Source organism: Ambystoma mexicanum, chromosome 3p (assembly GCF_040938575.1).
Source record: "Ambystoma mexicanum isolate Mex_15411 chromosome 3p, UKY_AmexF1_1, whole genome shotgun sequence".
In the NCBI taxonomy this organism is placed as follows: domain Eukaryota; kingdom Metazoa; phylum Chordata; class Amphibia; order Caudata; family Ambystomatidae; genus Ambystoma; species Ambystoma mexicanum.
In genome coordinates, this window is record NC_090925.1 from 537,684,196 (window position 1) to 537,702,238 (window position 18,043).

Genomic DNA, 18,043 nt, shown 5'->3' on the forward strand with positions numbered 1-18,043 from the left:
GGGGCAGTCTGATACCTCCTTTTTCGTAAAAGTTCAGAAGTTTCCAGAACGCCACCCTATTTCGGGTACCGTGCCACAAGAAGTCCCTACACATGCTGTTCAATTTACTAAAAAACTTCTTGGGTATTATGTGTGGGATATTGCTAAAGTAATGCAATAGCCTGGGCAGAACTACCATCTTGAGCATAGCCCCCCACCCCATCATCGCAAAGGGCAATCTTGCCCAGAACTGCATGCTGTTTCTGATTTTCTCAACGGCTACTTCCGTATTGTGTCTGTGTTCGTCATGCGCCGTGTGATATATATCTATGCCCAAATAGCGAAAAGAGCGCTTTGCCCATGGTACCTGTAGCACCGGCAGACCTCCTGCAGGGATCCCCCTATAGCTACCTAATGGGAACATGACAGACTTTTGGGGGTTTACCGAGATGCCCGACAACTCTGCATACCTTTCCATCACTTCAAGTATGTATAAGAGGTTTTCTTCTGGGTGTTGTAAGTATAGCAACAGATCCTCCGCGTACAAGGATATCAAGTGTTGTTCCCCTCCCACCTCAATGCCAATCGTCTCATATTGTGCCCTAAGGTATATTGCCAAAGGCTCCAGGGCCAAGATGTAAAGCATCGGGGACCAGGGGCACCCTTGTCTGGTGCCTCTGCCAAGTTGCCATCTTTCGGATATCACCGCTCCAGTTCGGACCCTGGCGAGCGGCTCACTATACAACATCTTGGCCCACCTGACATAGCACGGCCCCATTCCATACCCTTCCAAAGCAGCCAATAGCCATGACCACTTGACCGAGTCAAAAGCCTTGACCGCATCTAGAGACACTATTGCCGTCTCACCCTCGTTTTTGACACCCCACTCGACTACCCGATGAAGTCGCCTATGGTTGTGTGTAATGTTCCTGTTCGGGACATAACCCGTCTGATCAGGATGTATGAGTCTACCAATCACTTTCCGCAATCGGTTCGCAAGAACAGCTGTGAGAATCTTGCTGTCTTGATTGAGCATCGACAGGGGCCTGTAGGAACCAACTCTGTGCTCCGGTCTATTGGGCTTGGGCAGCGGTATTATAATCACCTCTCTAAGTGACTCAGGCAACCGTCCTATCTCAAACACTTCATTCAACATGTCCAGCATGGGGGGGGAGGATTTCCTCCTTGTATACTTTATAAAATTCGCTGGGGAACCCATCTGCCCCTGGGGCCTTACAAGTGGGCAGCTGCTTTACTACCTCTTCTAATTCTTCGAACGTGATTGGCTCATCTAACTCCTCCCTCTCTTCGTCGCTTATCTTGGGCAGCCCTATGTCTTCTAACGTTTCATTTATCATGCGCTGGTCACCTGTCTCATCATCTCCATACAGCACTTTGTAATATTCCACAAATTCTTTGTTAACACCCTCTTGCGTGGCCACCTCCTCTCCGTCCTCCCTAATAATGGTCCTAATCGGGGACTTAGGGGTCTCGCTTTTGTATAGCCAGGCCAAAAGGCGGCCCGTCTTGTTTCCCCCTGCATGCTGCCTCTCGACATATTTTTTATAATTAAGATTGCAGAGTCTTTCCCAGTGCCCTGCGCATTGTTGCTGTAGTTGGAGTACCAGCTCCGTGTCTACCTCTTCGCTCTTCAGCGTTGTTTCCAGCTCAGTTTCCGCCCTCTGTAGGTCAGCCAAAACCCCACCCTGTAACCCTCTTGACTTAGCAATGGCCGCCCCCCGCATCACCACCTTAAAAGCTTCCCATAGTGTGCCCGCAGAGTCAACACTCCCAGTATTTTCCACAAAAAAGTTGGCAATCTCCTCCCTTATATCTTCTCTAAAGATTGGATCTTTGAGCGCCTCCGCCCGGAGGCGCCATGTAGGGATTTTCGCCCTCGGGGGGCAATATTGCCAACCGAGGGTCAGGGGCGAATGATCCGAGAGGACCCTGGCCTTGTATTCGGTTTGGGTAATCTCGGCCATCACATCTTCTGTAACAAAGACATAATCGAGCCTAGTGTGCAGTTGGTGCGGGGACGAATAGTGTGAGTATTGCCTCTCAGTGGGGTGTTTCATCCTCCACGCATCTGTAAAACCAAAATCTGTTAGCAGCGTCCGCAATGCTCTCGCCGCTGGGCTAGGCTTATTTACCCTGCCATCTGACCTGTCCACTGCCAGATCCAACACACAATTGAAGTCCCCTCCCCAGATCACCGCGCTTCCCATACACACACTAAGATTGGCACTCAGGGCTCTGAAATATGCTGCTGCGTTTTGGTTGGGGGCATACATGTTTACTATGCATACCTCCCTGCCCTCTACCAGCCCTCGCAATATAGCCATCCTTCCATCCGTTTCCACCACCTCCTGTGTCAGTTTGAACGGGACATGCGATGCCACCCAGATTAGCACCCCCCGGGCATATGCAGAGTATGGCGAGCCCACTACGGTCCCTTTCCACTTTCTCTTAACTAGGTCCAACTTCTCCCGCGTCAAATACGTTTCTTGTAGTAATGCAATGTCTATTTTCTGCCTTTTCAGATACATCGTGATCTTGTTCCTTTTCAGGTAGCTGTTAAGGCCCCTGACGTTCCACGTTATTATCCTGAGGTCCCCCATAGGTCGTTAATAAGCACCCACCCAATCCTCCATTGATTATGTCCCTTCATGCACCGCGCTTGCCGCAAGCTGGTTCTCCCAAATAGGCTCAACTCAAAACTTATGCTCCCCATAACCACACACACACTCAACTCCCCATCCCCCAACTTTCTGCCCTCCCACCCCTCCCCCGACAGTAACCTCCCCAACAGTTGCCCAGCTCCATTCCTGGATCTCAGGCATCCCCACATCTAGCCCTGCCGAGCGCTAGCCTCTACTCAGGGCTCAGTAGGATATAGCCGCCCTAATGGCCGCTGAAACTAATAGTCTATTGGGGTAGGTCGTCCGCGTTCTGTTGCTCCTCCCAAAAAAAACATTACACAATCAATTGCCAAACCGTTACCGATTACAGTTACACTCACTATATTCCAGTCTGAATCGAGCACCAGGCTCGAATCGTGTAAAAAGTTCAGTTAGGCACAGCTTCTCCATACAATCAGGGTCCTTCTCCTTACTGAATTTTCATTAAGTGTGATCCTGCCGATCCCGATCTGCTTCTTGTTCCGGGCAGCCCTGCAGGTCCAGCCATGTGACAACATCCTCGGGGGTATCGAAAAAGAGCGCTTTGTTCATATGTAGCACTTTCAATCGTCCCGGGTACAGAAGCATATATCTGATTCCTGCTGCCCTCAGCCTCCTTTTGACGGCTACATAGCTGTACCTCTGCCTCTGTACCAGCATCGTGTAGTCCTGATACGCTGTGATGTTAGTGGATGCTCTCTTTATCGTGCCGCCTTTACGAAAGTATTCGAGGATCTTCTCTCCATCTCTGTAATTTAGGATCTTCGCGATGATCGGTCTTGGCGGGGCCCCCGGCCGGGGCTTCCTCATCAGGGCGCGGTGCGCCATATCCACCAAAAAATCCCTGCGAGAGATTACCAGCTCCGATCTCTTGCAGGATCATGTTTTCAATATAGTTTGTGGGATCTTGGCCTTCTTCTCCCTCTGGAAGGCCAACCACGCGAATGTTGTTTCTCCTCGCTCTTCCTTCCGCCTCTTCCAAACGATTTTCCAAGTTAGCGACCTGTTGTTTTAAGACATGGATCTCCTTCGCATTGCTCGTCCTAACATCTGTATTAATCTTCACCCCACTTTCCAAACCGCTGGTCCTTTCTGCAAGTGCCCTAACATCTTGGCGAAGCAGGGTGAGTTCTGTGCCTACGGCATCAATCTTATTCTCCAGAGCTGTGCGTAGCTCCGCCATTGCCAAGTCCCCGCTTAGCCCCGTTATAGCGTCAAGGATCTGGTGCTTGTCCCCTTCGGGGACATCCTCCGCGGGGGTCTCGATCGCGCTCTGCACAGATGTTGAGGGGGTCCGTTGCGTTCTCGTGAAAGCCTCCATCGTGGGTTGCTTGGTCTTAGCTCTCAACCCTTTCGCCGACATGGCGCTTTCTCGCTGCTCCTGTGCGCCTTTGCTTTAGTGCTACTGTCGCACCGTCCTCGGTCCGGCAATGGTCAGGCTTTCAGGTCGCCAAACACACATTAGAGATGGCACTTCGGATTGTCTTGTGGATGGGCTATGGCTTCACACTCCCCATGCAACTTCCACAGGCCTCGTCACCCAAGGATCCAATGTCATCCCCTTTTACGGTCAGATCGCCGAGGCTCCATTCGCGTATATCAGGCCGGGCGCTTTCATGGGTTCGACCACTCTGCCATATCACCCAATTGTGTTGCTTCTCCAGGCATTTACCGCGGCCGTGTCCCGCAGGTCCAGGAAATCAGTTCTGTTTCTCCTCGGAGGCCTTTCCTTTGTTAGCCGCCATCTTGGTGTCGCAGCAGCCCCACAATCGCACCGACAAAACCATGTATATCTCACGATTCTCGGGGACTATGAGCTTCTCCAGCGAGCTTCACGTATCTTGCAGCTTCCGACACCTGACCCTCAAAGTTCTAGGCGCTCGTTGCAGTTTTAGTAGGTAAATTCGGCAAAAATAAAGTCGGATCATCAGGAGCTCCTCACGCAGCACGTCCTATTCCATGGCCAGTTAGCCACGCCCCCTTCTGGAAGAAAATCCTTAAAATGGCAAACTGTGTCCCGACTTTGATATTACGATTGGAAATAGGCTCAATATCTAATGCTCATGTGGAAAAACCTATCTTTGTACCGTAAATGTATTTCATTGAATCCTGGAAGAGGATTTGATTTGGTCAAGGGAGTGCTTAGTAACAACAAAGACTCAACTCTTCAGGAACGGAAGAAAGTTTGTTCCGAGATTCTGTCAAATCTGGATGTTATTGAAGGGATGATGTGCCTGTGTGCAGATCTTATAACATTCTCCCAAAATATTTAGTTATGTTCCCCAACAGCTTTTTTTCTAATGCAATATATGAGATTTTGTTTAAATGTTTATCCTACAAAAGAAGTACTGTTATCTAGGAACAGAAATGGAGACAAAAACAAATCTTTAACACTTTTGTTTGGCTGTGAATGAGATAAGATCCAGACTACCTGGCAAATTCTTCGAACAGTTTTTGGTAGCTTCCCCTGAGGAATTGTGGATTATTGTTATGTATGGGGAGCAGGTATCTCTGATAATTGCCTTAATTAACTTCCTAACCAAAGTTTTTAAATTAATTGATTTGAATTAAGTAATTTATGTGGTCTCAGGAAATGGAAAAAGACTTAACATTAATTTTTCATGGAAATGATAGAATTTTAATATGGAAATGGAGGATGTGTGTGTTTTTATATTTTTTGTTCTCTTTTGTGATGGCGAAAGTTTTTATGTTAAGCAAACCACATTTAAATAAATAAATACATAGATATGGGACTGTAGTAACATGAAACCATTGTGTAATGCTGAAAGTAAGTTTTAGAAGTCAATTTTGCTGCTCCCGCAAAGTGTCCCTAATTCACTTCTGTGCTCCAAATGTGAAATTATCTCGATTGATGAAGAGGCAGGGTTCAGACCTGTCTTTTATTGGATGTGGAATGGGGCTGCCCCACAGCTCTTCAAATACTGTGATGCCACGAGCCATGTAATGATTAGACGGGGGCCATCGTATCCCCTGGATGACTCATGTCAAACAGTGTTTGATTGCTTTGGGCAGGAGACAATACTGGGACGACCAGCAGACAATTACAAGGGAGGCCAAGACAAGGTTAAAATTGTCTATTAACCAGCAAAATCGTGCTAATTTGCAAAACGCCTGCCAAACTCTATCTCTGGGCCCTGAATACATGGCATACAAAGGTTAGCATGGTGTCATGAGGAGAAATAGATGGACCATATGGTCATGCTGGAATCATACTAAAGGAACCAATACGGTACCTGCAGCGCTCTAGTTGTTTCACGTATCTTTCTTCATAACGAGGATAGCCACGCCCCCTCCTTACGTTGCAACTGTTTTTGTTCCTCGCTCGCCGCTACCGCTGGCATCGGCTTTCTTTGGCTCCGGCTACCCTACGCCTTGATCCTTTATTGATACTCTCTCTTTTCCCTTGATTTACCTTTGCTTTCTACTTAGTGCTTTATAGGCTTCCCCTCTGCTATTTCGTTTCTCGCCCCTTTTTTTCCATTTCCGGTTCTTCCAGTCTTTTCTTGTTTTCTTGGTGCTCTGTTGCTTTCTGCATTCTGTGTCCATTTGCTTTCTGTCTGCTCCCTTTCTACGCTGTTCTAGGCATTCCGTTCAGGCTACGTTACAGGTTTTTAACCTCTTGGTAACATAGCCCCACTCTATGTGTACCTTTTCTTGCCTATCACAACTCGGTGAGTACTCTCTGTCTATGGGTTTCTCTTCCGGGTTTTTTTTTTCCTTTTGAGCTGACAATTGGGGTTTTGGGGGTTTATTTGCTCTTTTCTTAGCTCCTTTTCTGTCAGATTTCTTTGTTCTTCACTATAATTTTTCTTCCAAGCTTTCCATTACTTTTCTCCCCTCCATTGTGGATACAGCCGTCTTCCATACACCCCGGAACTTTCTTATGAACTTACCTGCGTTCTCTCAACTTTTATTGGAAGACCTTGTGAACATTCCTGCTACCCTCCATTGCTCTGCGTCTTACCCTCATCGGATTGCCTCAATACCTCCTAAAGAAAGGAAGTTCCAGATACATCTAGACATCGGCTATACTTCCAAATTCAACAGTTTTTTGTTGTGCCACTGGCTTTTTTCCCCTCGAGAGCCGGGCAGGGAGATTGCCATTTTGGTTACCTTCTGTTCTCAAGCGTGACCACTGTGGCGAACCACCGGAACAGACCCTATCTCTTCTCTAAAAAAGGAACTTTTACCGAGACTACAAAGGCTGCTGAATCCGAGTTCTCATCCTGTGAATCCGACAACGAAATCCAGGTGAGCTCTACCGTTGACACATGATTATGAGGGCTACCTTGATATCCTGACCCCCCCCCCCACCCACAGTATGCACAGGCACTATTTATAGAGTGCCGCCTGAGTTGCCTAAAAGTCCAGAAATACACACAGAATCGGGCAGGCACCTCCGATAGAAAATGTCCTATCTGTGGGGCTGAGGACGAGTCTGCGATGCACTTTGTTTTTATGTGATGGTTTGAGACGTCAGAGAATCATGTACCTCAAGCCATTGCTTTTACTCTATGGGATTTGTACACTGAATGAGGCCATGGCCTTTTGCAAATCAATGCATAATTGGGATAACATTTATTTTGTCTCAAAATACATTCATAGGGCCTGGCTGAGGAGGCTCCATCTGGCCTAATCTTAAATAGATAATCTGTTTAAATGGACAACTCTCACTGTTGCTGATAAAAATCTTAAATTATATCTGTTATGGAAATTGCAATTTTATGCACAATATGGAATTTGCACAATGGATGATTCTGAACACTTGTAAACCTATATGTAATCGGGGTTTGTTTAATTTATTTTAATGTATATTTATTGGGCATGCCCTAGGAGGTATTGTGTACGTTTATTGTAAATATGATCATTTTATTTTGTGCTGGAAATCTTAAGATGTGATTGTTACATTGTATTGTATTTTATGTATAATGCATGCTACTTAAAGACGTTGAATAAAGGATTATACAACAACATTTGGGAAGAAAGAGCGCCATGATCTAAAGCATGCCAGGTTCCCTGACGAGGGAGGCACCTGGCACTCTTAAGGACCACCTTGTAAGGCTTGAATGGATAGTGGTGATTAGGGCTTCCCCGGAGTATCCTTAGAGACTGGACATTTTGGCTCGCTACCAGCCACACCCCTGGAAAAGTACTTCAATATTCATGAAAAAACATTTTTCAACATAATGAACCAAGAATGCCAATTCATATTTCATTAAAACTGTGTCTGATAATAGAACCTTAAATGCAAAATGTTTAGCAAAGTAAAGGTTATTTTGCCTGTTTATGGGAGAACAGTCACAAGGGCTTATGTGGGTGAGAGGTTTAAGACTATAGTGGTGCCCGAGTAGCAGTTGAACATGTTGAGGTATGGTTTATATATTACTTACGATGTAAACTATCGCAAACATATATGAAAATAAGTTGCAGACACCACAAATTACTTTCAGTAAATCATTACATCAACTAAAATGTCTATAGTCCATATATATGGTTACATTGTAAAACATTCTTACCTTTCTGTCATAGTGAGTTTATAAATGACATCAGCCTAAAAAGAAAAAAGAAAAACTAGATGTAAGGGGAAACACATTGGGTGAATAATTCAAAATTTGAAATTACAAATAACTTCATCCACTTTATGGAGTGGTGATAATGCTTAAAAACATCCTTTGAGAAAGTTTCAGATTTTATGATTTAATTTTCCTTACTTTAACATACAAGAACAACTTAAATAAATAATGATATAGCAATAATTAACAAGAGAAAGGAAAACACTATTTGTGTTCACAAACTGTTTAAGGTGTGTGAGAAAGTGGACAAAGGAATATCAGGAAATTTCGTATTCAGATTAATAATTTTGGAGAGTGAAGGATCAAGATTTTTGTAAAAGTAGTTTGAAACAATGAAATTAATGTCATGGCATTTTATTTTTTGTTTATCATGGCACTCTTTAAATCCTTATTCTATTGACAAAGTCACGATGAAAATCCTTTATCTATTGGAAATGCTAGTGATATATATAAACCCTACTTTAAGTTTGCCAAATATAACACAAACTGCATTAAAAAACGACATTAAACAATCCGTTTTATAATTAGCATTTGTTATGAAGATGTACACAGAACACGCAAACACATACTCGCGGGTTTACTGTTTTATTATAGGTACGGGGAGGTGGAAGAATGCCTATAGGGGAATGAAGAATAAAACGAGGGACGGTCTAAAATTACCAACAGTGCCAGGAAGGGTAAAACAAATGATATCTATCTGCTCTAGGTGAACTATCCAGCAGTACAGGCCCCATTCTAGGCAGCAGGATTACTGAGGGCAAAGTTCCACAAATCCCTTACAGTCTCAGGAGAGTGTCCCTGGCACCTCATACTACGGGGTGGGGTCTGGCTCTCCAGGACCCTGATTGTTCCACTGTGTCTTTCCTGTGTCACTTCCTGGGACACTAGTGTACTTAAGTGGTTGATGAACCCCTTGTACGTTCAGAGATCTGGAATGCGAAGGTGCTTAGTTCCCTTTCTTAAGCTACAAGACTGCTTTAGATTTAGCTGTCCCACCTAGAACAATTTTAGGAGCCCCTCCAAAACATGTGTAGGTCAAGGCAGAATTTTCTCTCCTGCTACCTGGGTACAATTTCTCAGGTCATGGTCCCTAGCTGAGTGATTGGCTCCCGACACCGTAGTTTTACACCCAATTCTGTCCTTTTTGCTTTAACCCTTCTGAATCTTGTGGCTATAGAGCCCAGCTCACTCGTCCTAATTTAGGGAATAACTGACTTGATGTCGAAGCTTAAGATAATATAACATCCCTGCCTTCCTCAGCAACCTTTATAGTACTCTGAAGGGTCCCTGCCAGATACTGTTCTGTGTCCTCAATGTTCCTCTTGCCTTATCCTGTACTTTCACTTGGGCATTAGACCTCTGTGGTCACCTAGACCTGACCCCTTTCTGATCCCTGGCTCTTCTCTTAGGTCATGGAGAATCCTGTGTCTTACTATCCAGCTCTTGAGCTCCCCCACATGTTCTTGCTCCTCCACCACAACATGCTTCAGCGTCTACTGCACATCCTGCTCTCACTCTCCCCCGCCTCATCCACCTGACCATGTTCACTTGTCTTATTCCAACCTCTACCTTTCTCTCCTCTTGTTCTCTTCTTCTAACCTTCACACAGCTACCCTCTGCCCCTTAGTAACATCAGCTCACAGGAATACCGCCCCCCACAAAGCTAGTGGAGGCTACATGCACTTTACAGTGTGAGAAGTAAAATGTTGCAGGCAATAAGGGCTCTGGCTGGCTCTCCATTTCTTCCTGGGTTTCCATGGTAAAGGCCCCATGACCCCTCAGCCTCCACTTGCTGCTAACCCCTCCCCTTCCTTCATGCATGGTAAGTTGAGTTTTATACTTTTTTAGTTCAAGTGCTAACCCAGGGACATCATTTGGGGGTTGCAGCTCCTACCCCTGGACTCCCCTCTGCTACTCCTAGACCTGTCCTTGCTACTCCAGGGCCACTCGAGAAAGAGGCAGTGCCAAGAGCAGGTATCAGTGTTGCACCTGAAAAAGGCAGTTCTAAATGCAGCTAAATGTGCGACAGCTTTTCTCACCTGGAATCTAGATCTCGTTATCTGTTGAAATAAGAGGGATGCAGGAAAAACTATGAAGCCGCCATCACGAACAGGTTTTCAGTCCATTAGTGAAGAATGTCTGAATGGTTGTGTTCAGAGGCGTGGCTGTCTGTGCAGCTCACACCCAGTACTGTGGCAACAAGAAGTGAATGGGGGCTAGGTCTAGCTAACTGGAAATGGGTAACAGCAGCCTACAGTACTCTGTGACAGTACAGCAGGAACGCAAATCTCATCAGTGTTTCTGGTCTGCTTTGCACATCCAATGAGCCACTGGGCCTGTGAAGAGCAGTGTGCCCCATTGGCTTCTGCCACCAAACCTGCCTTGGCACTGTGTGACCAGACCCAGATCTGCGAGACCTGCATCACAGGCTCACTCTAGATAGGCGCAAGATGACTTAATTAATTTACTTTTTTTAAATGTATTTTAATGTGTTCACTAGTTCCAAAGAACTATATGATCTGATACAAGTAATTTATAATGCACCTGTATGCAAGTGTTTCTAGGCCAGACAAGACAAGGGAGGGAAGACAGAGGGAGGACAAGACAACGATGTTACTAGGCCTTATGTCATTCAGATCACGCAAGTGCGAGAACGAGAAGTGCGAGGGGAAAGGGAGGGGGAAGTCCAAGGGAGAGGGGAGGGGAAAATAGGGTAGCAATGCTTTGAGTAAGTGCACCCAGGGCAGAGCGGCTCTGAGTTGTGCAAGGTGAACAAGGGACTGTAGAGTTACAGTTACAGCCCCTAAGTGCGTGGTAGGCCCGGAGGCAGTGCAAGGGTGGCTGATCAAGAAAGAGCCTGGTTCCAGTGAGACTCTGAGGGTAGCCAAGCAACCAGTCAGTACAGCAGACAGGTAGGTCAGCAGGAGAGGGACTGAGAGAAAGCAGAGAAGCGGAAGGTTTTTAGCTACTTCCAGAACTTCAGATGGTCCGACTCAAGTTTTAGAGGGCAGGGAGGCCATTCCAGAGGGAGGCACCTGCAGAGGAGAGAGAGATCTACACACAACTCTCTGGCTGAGGAAGCGTCTAACCCTTAGAGAGTTGGAGGTAGTGAAGGGCTCAAGAAGGAAGGTATTTTGGAAGAGAGCATTGGATGTAGTGCGGGCCCCGGCCCATGAAAGCCTTGTGGACAATGCACAGGGTCTTGAAATTGATACGTGCAGCTACCGGGAGCCATTGGAGAGATTTCAGGGCTGGAGACATACAGTTCCTCGGCTTGAGGCCAAGGATAAGTCTCAAAGTCCTGTTCTGGATTAGCTGCAGAGGGCGGGGATTAGAGGAAGGCAGATTGGGGAAGAGGCTGTTGATGTTGTCCAGCCTAGAGAGAACCAGGGCTCTGGAGACAGTGAGCTTCTGGGGGAAGTGAGAAAGGGAAGAGTTCCTTTGAGGAGGTGCAGCTGGTAGTGGGACTTCTTGGTTACGTCCGAGATGTGAGGAGAGAAAGAGAAAGTGGAGTCGTAGATGACAGCAAGGTTTATTGCCTCACAGGAAGGTGAAGGAAGAGGGCCCAAGGCGGGTGGCCAGAGTGAGAGAGGGGAAAGCAGGGGCAAAGGTCCCAATGACAACGATGTCCATCTTACTGGCATCAAGGCAGAGATCGTTGGAGGCGCACCAATCCTGAATCGCGGACAGACAGTCAGGAATGAGCGAGAAAGGAGAGGAGGCTGACGGGAGCCTGAAGGAAAGCTGAGTGTCATTCACATAACATTGAAAGTTAGAGGAGAAGGTAGAGATCAGGTGGGCCAAAGGGGCCAAGTAGAGGTTGAAAAAACAGGGTGAGAGGATAGAGCCCTGGGGAACGCCACAGATGGAGAGAGAGGTGGCAGAGAGAAAGAGTACAAGTTGGACCTGGGAGGGGCAGTCCAAGAGGAAGGAGGTCAGCCACTCCAGGGCCTGCTCCATGATGCCCAGGTTCTCAGAGTCAATTGATCAGGATGACGTGGTTAACCGTTTCTAAAGCAAAGGAAAGATTAAGGAGGATGAGGACAGAAGGAATGCTGGAATCAAGGTTAGAGAACAGATCTTCACATTTGACATTTACATACAAATATCAATGTAAAGATGAAGTGAAAAGAAAAACTTGATAAAACATAAAAACATTTCAAAGGAAATACATCATATCTCTTAAACATGGACTTACATTTTTCTCATCCAACCTTTTCATACATTAAATAAGGCAATCATTAAACTTCTATTACGTTAATTAAGACAATACTGCCAAAAACCATCCTTCTCCAAGCTCAAATATCTATGTACAAAGCGTGCTAGGAATTTATTGTATAGCCTCCTCGTCGGGATATGTCTCGCCGTTCCATCAAAGGATATTTACAAAAGCGGCAAGTTCGATCCTCTCTAAGGATTCCTTGACAAGAGCCCAAAATGGAACGCGTAGGTGACAAGTTGCATCTAAGCAACAAATAAAATCTTCAAACACAATCGATAATTTACATGAAGTTGCCCTCTAGCTTTGAAGTAAACCAGCTGTTGGTTCCTCAAGCAAAATAAAATAGATATTTTTTTTATTTTATTTTTATTTGTGCATAATCCAAAAAAAGATTTTTACAAAATGGTCAGTTTGTCCTGAGTTTCTCATTAAAGTTCTTTTATGACTAAAATGAGCCCTCGTTTCTGACTATAGTCTCAGCAAATTTACAGCTACCAGTATTTTGTATGTGGCGATTTGCCATTTCGTTTTGTCTCCTCCAATCAAACGAGACCAACATATTTGTTCGTCTGAGATAATGAAGTCCGAGAACATAGGTCTTAAATATCGATCTCTTATATGTTGGTTTGCGGCACATTTTAGAAGAATGTGCTGAATTGTTTCTTTTTCTTGCGTCTTGCAGAAGCGACAAAAATTTGTTTCAGCCTTGCCTCTGATAGCCAAGATTTCGTTTGTCGGCAGCAAGTTGAGTCGGGCACATAGCATCATGTCTCTCCCCTTCCTGGATGGGAATTTTTGGATGTATTCTTGGAGTTCATTGATTTTTTTAGTATTTGGGGGCAGGTGAGTGGTTAATTTATTCTTCCCTGCTGTTTCCAGGGTCGATATCCAATCGAGTTCACTTATTTTTGTAAGTATTTTCTTTGGGTTGTTAATTAGTGTTTCTTCGTCGACCTGTATTTGCTCCAACACTCTGATGTTCTTGTCTTTCCAATTTGTGAGTCGTTTGCTGATATTTCGTTCTATTTCTTGATTTACCAGGTTGTAGATTGAGAGAGGCTCCGCCATCCGACATTTCCTGTATAGCATTAGTGTAGATTTTATCACTGTACTTTTAAGGGATGGTAAACTCAGCTCTTGGCGAATCGATGCTCCCGGGGTGGAGTTTGGTAGCATCAGCACTTTCCTCCAAAATTTTGCCTCCATTTTTGACCAGATATTAGACGGTAGATTGATCATTGCATCACCTCCATATGTTAACATAGGCATCACCTTTTTCTTGTAGAATTCTAGTACTGGCATTAATGAGTATCTGCCAAACTTTTTGTCTATGGCCTTGGCTTGAGCTGCCATTTGGTTGACTTTGGCCATTAAAGCTGCTTGCATCGCTTTGTCCTGTTTTGATGAATCCAGTATGACTCCCAGGTATTTGAACTCAAAAACTCTTTCGATCGATGTTCCATCAAGATTTAGTTGTGGTTTTTCTTTTTTTCTGGTAGATGCTTCAAGTGTCAGGAATTTATTTTTTTTACATTGATTTCCAAATTGATTTTTTGCATATAGCTTTGTTAATTGACGCTGTAGTCCTATTGGCGTGTGGTCCAATAGGACCAGATCGTCTGCATAGAGAAGCCTCGGTATGGGGGTTTTGCAAATTTTCGGTGGGAATGATCGTATTGCTGTGTCTTCGTCGTTTATGTCACCGATAAATGCCAAGAAAAGCGCTGGCGCCAGCGGGTAACCTTGTTTCACGCCTCGTGCTGTTGTAATTGGAGACGACAAAAGACTGTTTTGATCCAGACGAATACGCATGTTGTTTTCAGTATATAAGGCCTTAATAGGGTTCAGTGGGGCGGCTGGGCAATCCCAGGCTTCCAATTTTGCCCAGAGGCTCGACCTGTCTATACGGTCGAAGGCCTGAGTGAGATCAATGAAAGCGACGAAGATTCTTGCACCTCCTTCTAGCACTTTGTTTTTCAGCACATTAAGTATCAATATGTTAGCTGCCGTGATCATGTTTTTCTTAAATCCTGTTTAGAAGGGGTCATCACAGGGGCGTTCGACGCCCAGGTCTTGAAGCGGTCACGAAGCAGTGAACCAAACACTTTCCCCATCACATCAAGCAACGCAATTGGTCTGTTTGCTGGGTCATTTTTGTCTCCTTTCTTAAAAATTGGTACCACTGTTGCTGATTTCCATGAGGGCGGTATAGTTTTTAGATCTGAGCATCTTCCAAAGATTTTACTCAAGAGGCTGGCCCACTCCTTTGGGTTTGTTTTTAGATCCACGTTTGTGACCCCGTCGGGTCCTGGCACTTTGAATTTTTCAAACCGATGAGCTTTAATCGGATTTCTTCTGGGTCATCCACCCTTACCCATGGGACACGTTTGTGGCTTGTTGGTGCCCTTGTTGGAGTTGTTGGAGCAAGATTCTTGTTTAAGAAGTGTTTTGTCCATATTGTCTCTCCAATCTCACTTATTATGGAGTTTTCTTGTACTTCGTAGGTCGCTCTCAAGGTGTTCCAAAATTCCCTCGTGTTTCTGCCACTTATCGTTTTTAGAATGTTTTCTGAATCTTGTTGGTAGAGATTCAGTCTGTATCCTTTCACCCATGATTTGTAATGTTTTGTTGCCTCTTCTGCTTCTTTTACTGCCGCTGATGTTGCGATTGATTTCGCTCTACGCTGAACTTTTCGGAGCTCACAGCGTTTCTCAAACAATGTCTTATCAAACACGTGTCTTGGCGCGTTTCCGCCAGTCTTTTTTGACGTTGACGTCTTTTTGTATTTCGTCAGGAGAGGAGTGTAATCAGTTTTATTTCCTCCGTTTGTCTCTGACATAGAACTGAATCTGTTTTCTATGTCTGCGATAGACTCTCTTGATAGCTTTAATCGATTTCCCTGTACGTTGGTCGTTATGTTAAAGTCCATATGGTCATTCAGGGGGAATTGGGACTCCCAGGTTGTTGACAAAGGGTTGTGGTGGCTGGCACTTACTCGTGTTATTTCAAAAGATTTGGTTATGGCCAGAATCGGTTTGGTCACAAAGATATAGTCTATCGTCACTCTGGATTCTTTTCTTTCCCACGATGGAGGACGCTTTGAGTCTGGAAAAGCTTCATGCAGGTTGTGTAGGTTTCTCAAATCCATCAATTGGGACCATGGTTTGCCCCTCTGTTCGCCTGCCGAGCTGTAGGCCTGTTTTTCTCCCCCGAGTCAGCTCAATTGGGACCATAGTTTGCCCCTCTGTTCGCCTGTCGAGCTGTAGGCCTGTTTTTTTCCCCCCCGAGTCAGCTGTGTTCCCACAGGTGGCGTTCAGATCCCCACAAATCAGGAAGTAGTTTACCAGGTTATCTGCAAGCGCCTCATCTATCGCAGCCTCTACTTTTTCTTAGAAAACCGTTGTTTCCGTTGTGGCTGGGTTCCAGTAGGCGTTGGCTATTATTAATGTAGATTTTTCATACCCTGCCTTGTTGTTTGCTTGACGAGTCCATGAAGCCTTGACCATCAGTATCATTAAGTTACTGATCAGGGTTTCTTCCAGTTTGATCCCGCACTCATTTTTGCAGGCGATCAATAACCCAGATGAAGGTCTTCCTAAGCGCCCTTGTTTGGCCGGGGCCAGGATGAGATCAAAGCCCCTCATTGAAGGTGGTTCAGTCAGCCAAGTCTCCTGCAAGCATATTAGGCCATATGACCCCAGATCCATGTCGCTCGTGGCTAATAGGTGAGTGTGGCCTCTCGTATTCCACGAGCACATCTTTATCAACCGGTTTTGATGGTTGAAACAAGGTCTTTCCTGAGGAATGTGCTTGTCTATAGTGCATTGCTATCTTTGCTTTTTTTCTGTCAGGGCTTTTGGCAACCATGACCAAATCCCTTTCATTGACTCACATTTTTTTACGGGTTCGCACTCAATTTTTTTGTTTCGGTCCACTTGTGGACTAATGCTCCTGCCTCTGTTGATCTTTCTTGTGTCTTTTATTTCTGTTGGACTGTCGTAATTGCTGTTTTCTTTAAGAGTTAACAACTTCGCCCCTGGTCTCTTTTCAGGCTCCCGTTCCTTTGCTTTTGTCGTGGTGCTTGTGTAGTTTGTTTTAGATTGGGTTTTCTGTATTTGCTGTTTGCAGAGCTTTGTATCTTGCTTTCCCTTGCGCGTGTTGTCTTTCGTTCTTTCTGGCGTTTTTTTCCCCTCAGTGCAGGTTGCAGAGGACACTTAACTCATAACCCATATCTTCTAGTTCAGTTTTGCTGTTTGCGATGAGGTTTTTTAGCGATGTAGATGCTGTATACAACACGGTTCTAGCCTTAGCATCTTTATGGCTTGGCTCTACCACTAACAGCTCTTCTGATTTGATGTATCTCAGATTTCGAATATACTTGAAAAGTTTTAGCACCAAGCTTCTGTTCAATGTTATCTCATCTCTGTTATCTTCGACTTGTGTCAACTTGATTAGCCATTTCGCTTTGTCCACTTTTCTTGGTTTTTGATTGTACATTTGCGACTTGGTTCTATAACGAAAGTCCATTTCCTCTGAGTCCCTTGATGAACGAACAAGTTTCTTCTCGACATTTCCAGGTCTATTGTTCTCAGATTTGCTGTGCGGCGATTCTCTTCTGTAGCTATGTCTGTTTCTCACTGGCTCCTCCTGGTGATGCTTCGTTTTATCTCTCAGTCTCCTGTCCAGTTTTTCATTTACATAATCCTTCGGCTGGGAGTTGGAGCGCGTTTGCACTTTCCCTAGCTGTCTAGGAGTCCTCTTGTCCAGAGATCTTGATCTGACCCTTTCTCTTTCTTTTTTTGTTTCATTCATCATCTGTTTTGGCATTAGCCCTCTCGATATTCCTGGGGACCGGATATCTTTTTTGTTTTGCCTTTTTTCTTTGCCCACGGATTGTTTCACAGAATTCTCACTGCTCTCGGCCTTCTTCCTTGATAAAGACTCTGTTTTACTGTTTTTCCTGCTGTTTTGTGGATTTGGTGTTTCAATGATTCTGTCCAAATTTGCGACCGTCGGCACCTCTTCTGTGAGGTGTTGACTCAAATTCATCAGTTCCTCGTTTTCGAGAAGGTCATTTGTTGTTATTGGAGATACGCTGTTATTTCTTTTTTCCAACCTTTGTTGCTTTTTCGTTTGTTGTAGGTTTCTTTCACTGTTTCCCATTTGTACTGGTCCTGTTTGAGTCACTGGGCTTGAAAAAAGTTGGAAGATGCCTTCTGCCGTTTGAGTTCCGGCTTTGTTTAGGCTTGGTGAAATTGTCTTTTTCGGTTTAGATGTCAAATCCGTTTTCCCTACTTGCGACTCAGTGTAAGGCCTCTTGTTTATGGGCTCATTTGCTTTTTTGTTTGATGTTAAAGTTAAATCAATCATGGTGATGGTTTGTGTCCCTATTGCTTTTGCCACCACACTTTGTTCGTTTTCTTGCCGCTTCGTTTGTTGGCTTGGAGTCGTTGCACCCTCGTTGGTGTTCAAAGTATTTGTTTTCCTTGCTTCTAGGGCCATTATATAGGCCTCTAAGCAAATGACTTTGCTGTACATCATCGCTTGTATACTTTCAGTGAATCTGC

The 18,043-nt window shown here is 45.0% G+C and overlaps 1 protein-coding gene across 1 annotated transcript in view; it reads right to left on the reverse strand.

Annotated features, from left to right (window-relative positions):
• Positions 1-18,043, reverse strand: part of SLC9A8 (solute carrier family 9 member A8) — a 1,353,696-nt gene that overhangs the window by 815,590 nt on the left and 520,063 nt on the right. The window contains exon 8 of the mRNA XM_069651262.1: positions 8,198-8,232. Within this exon, the coding sequence (XP_069507363.1) occupies positions 8,198-8,232 (35 nt within the window). The remainder of the gene's footprint in view (positions 1-8,197; positions 8,233-18,043) is intronic.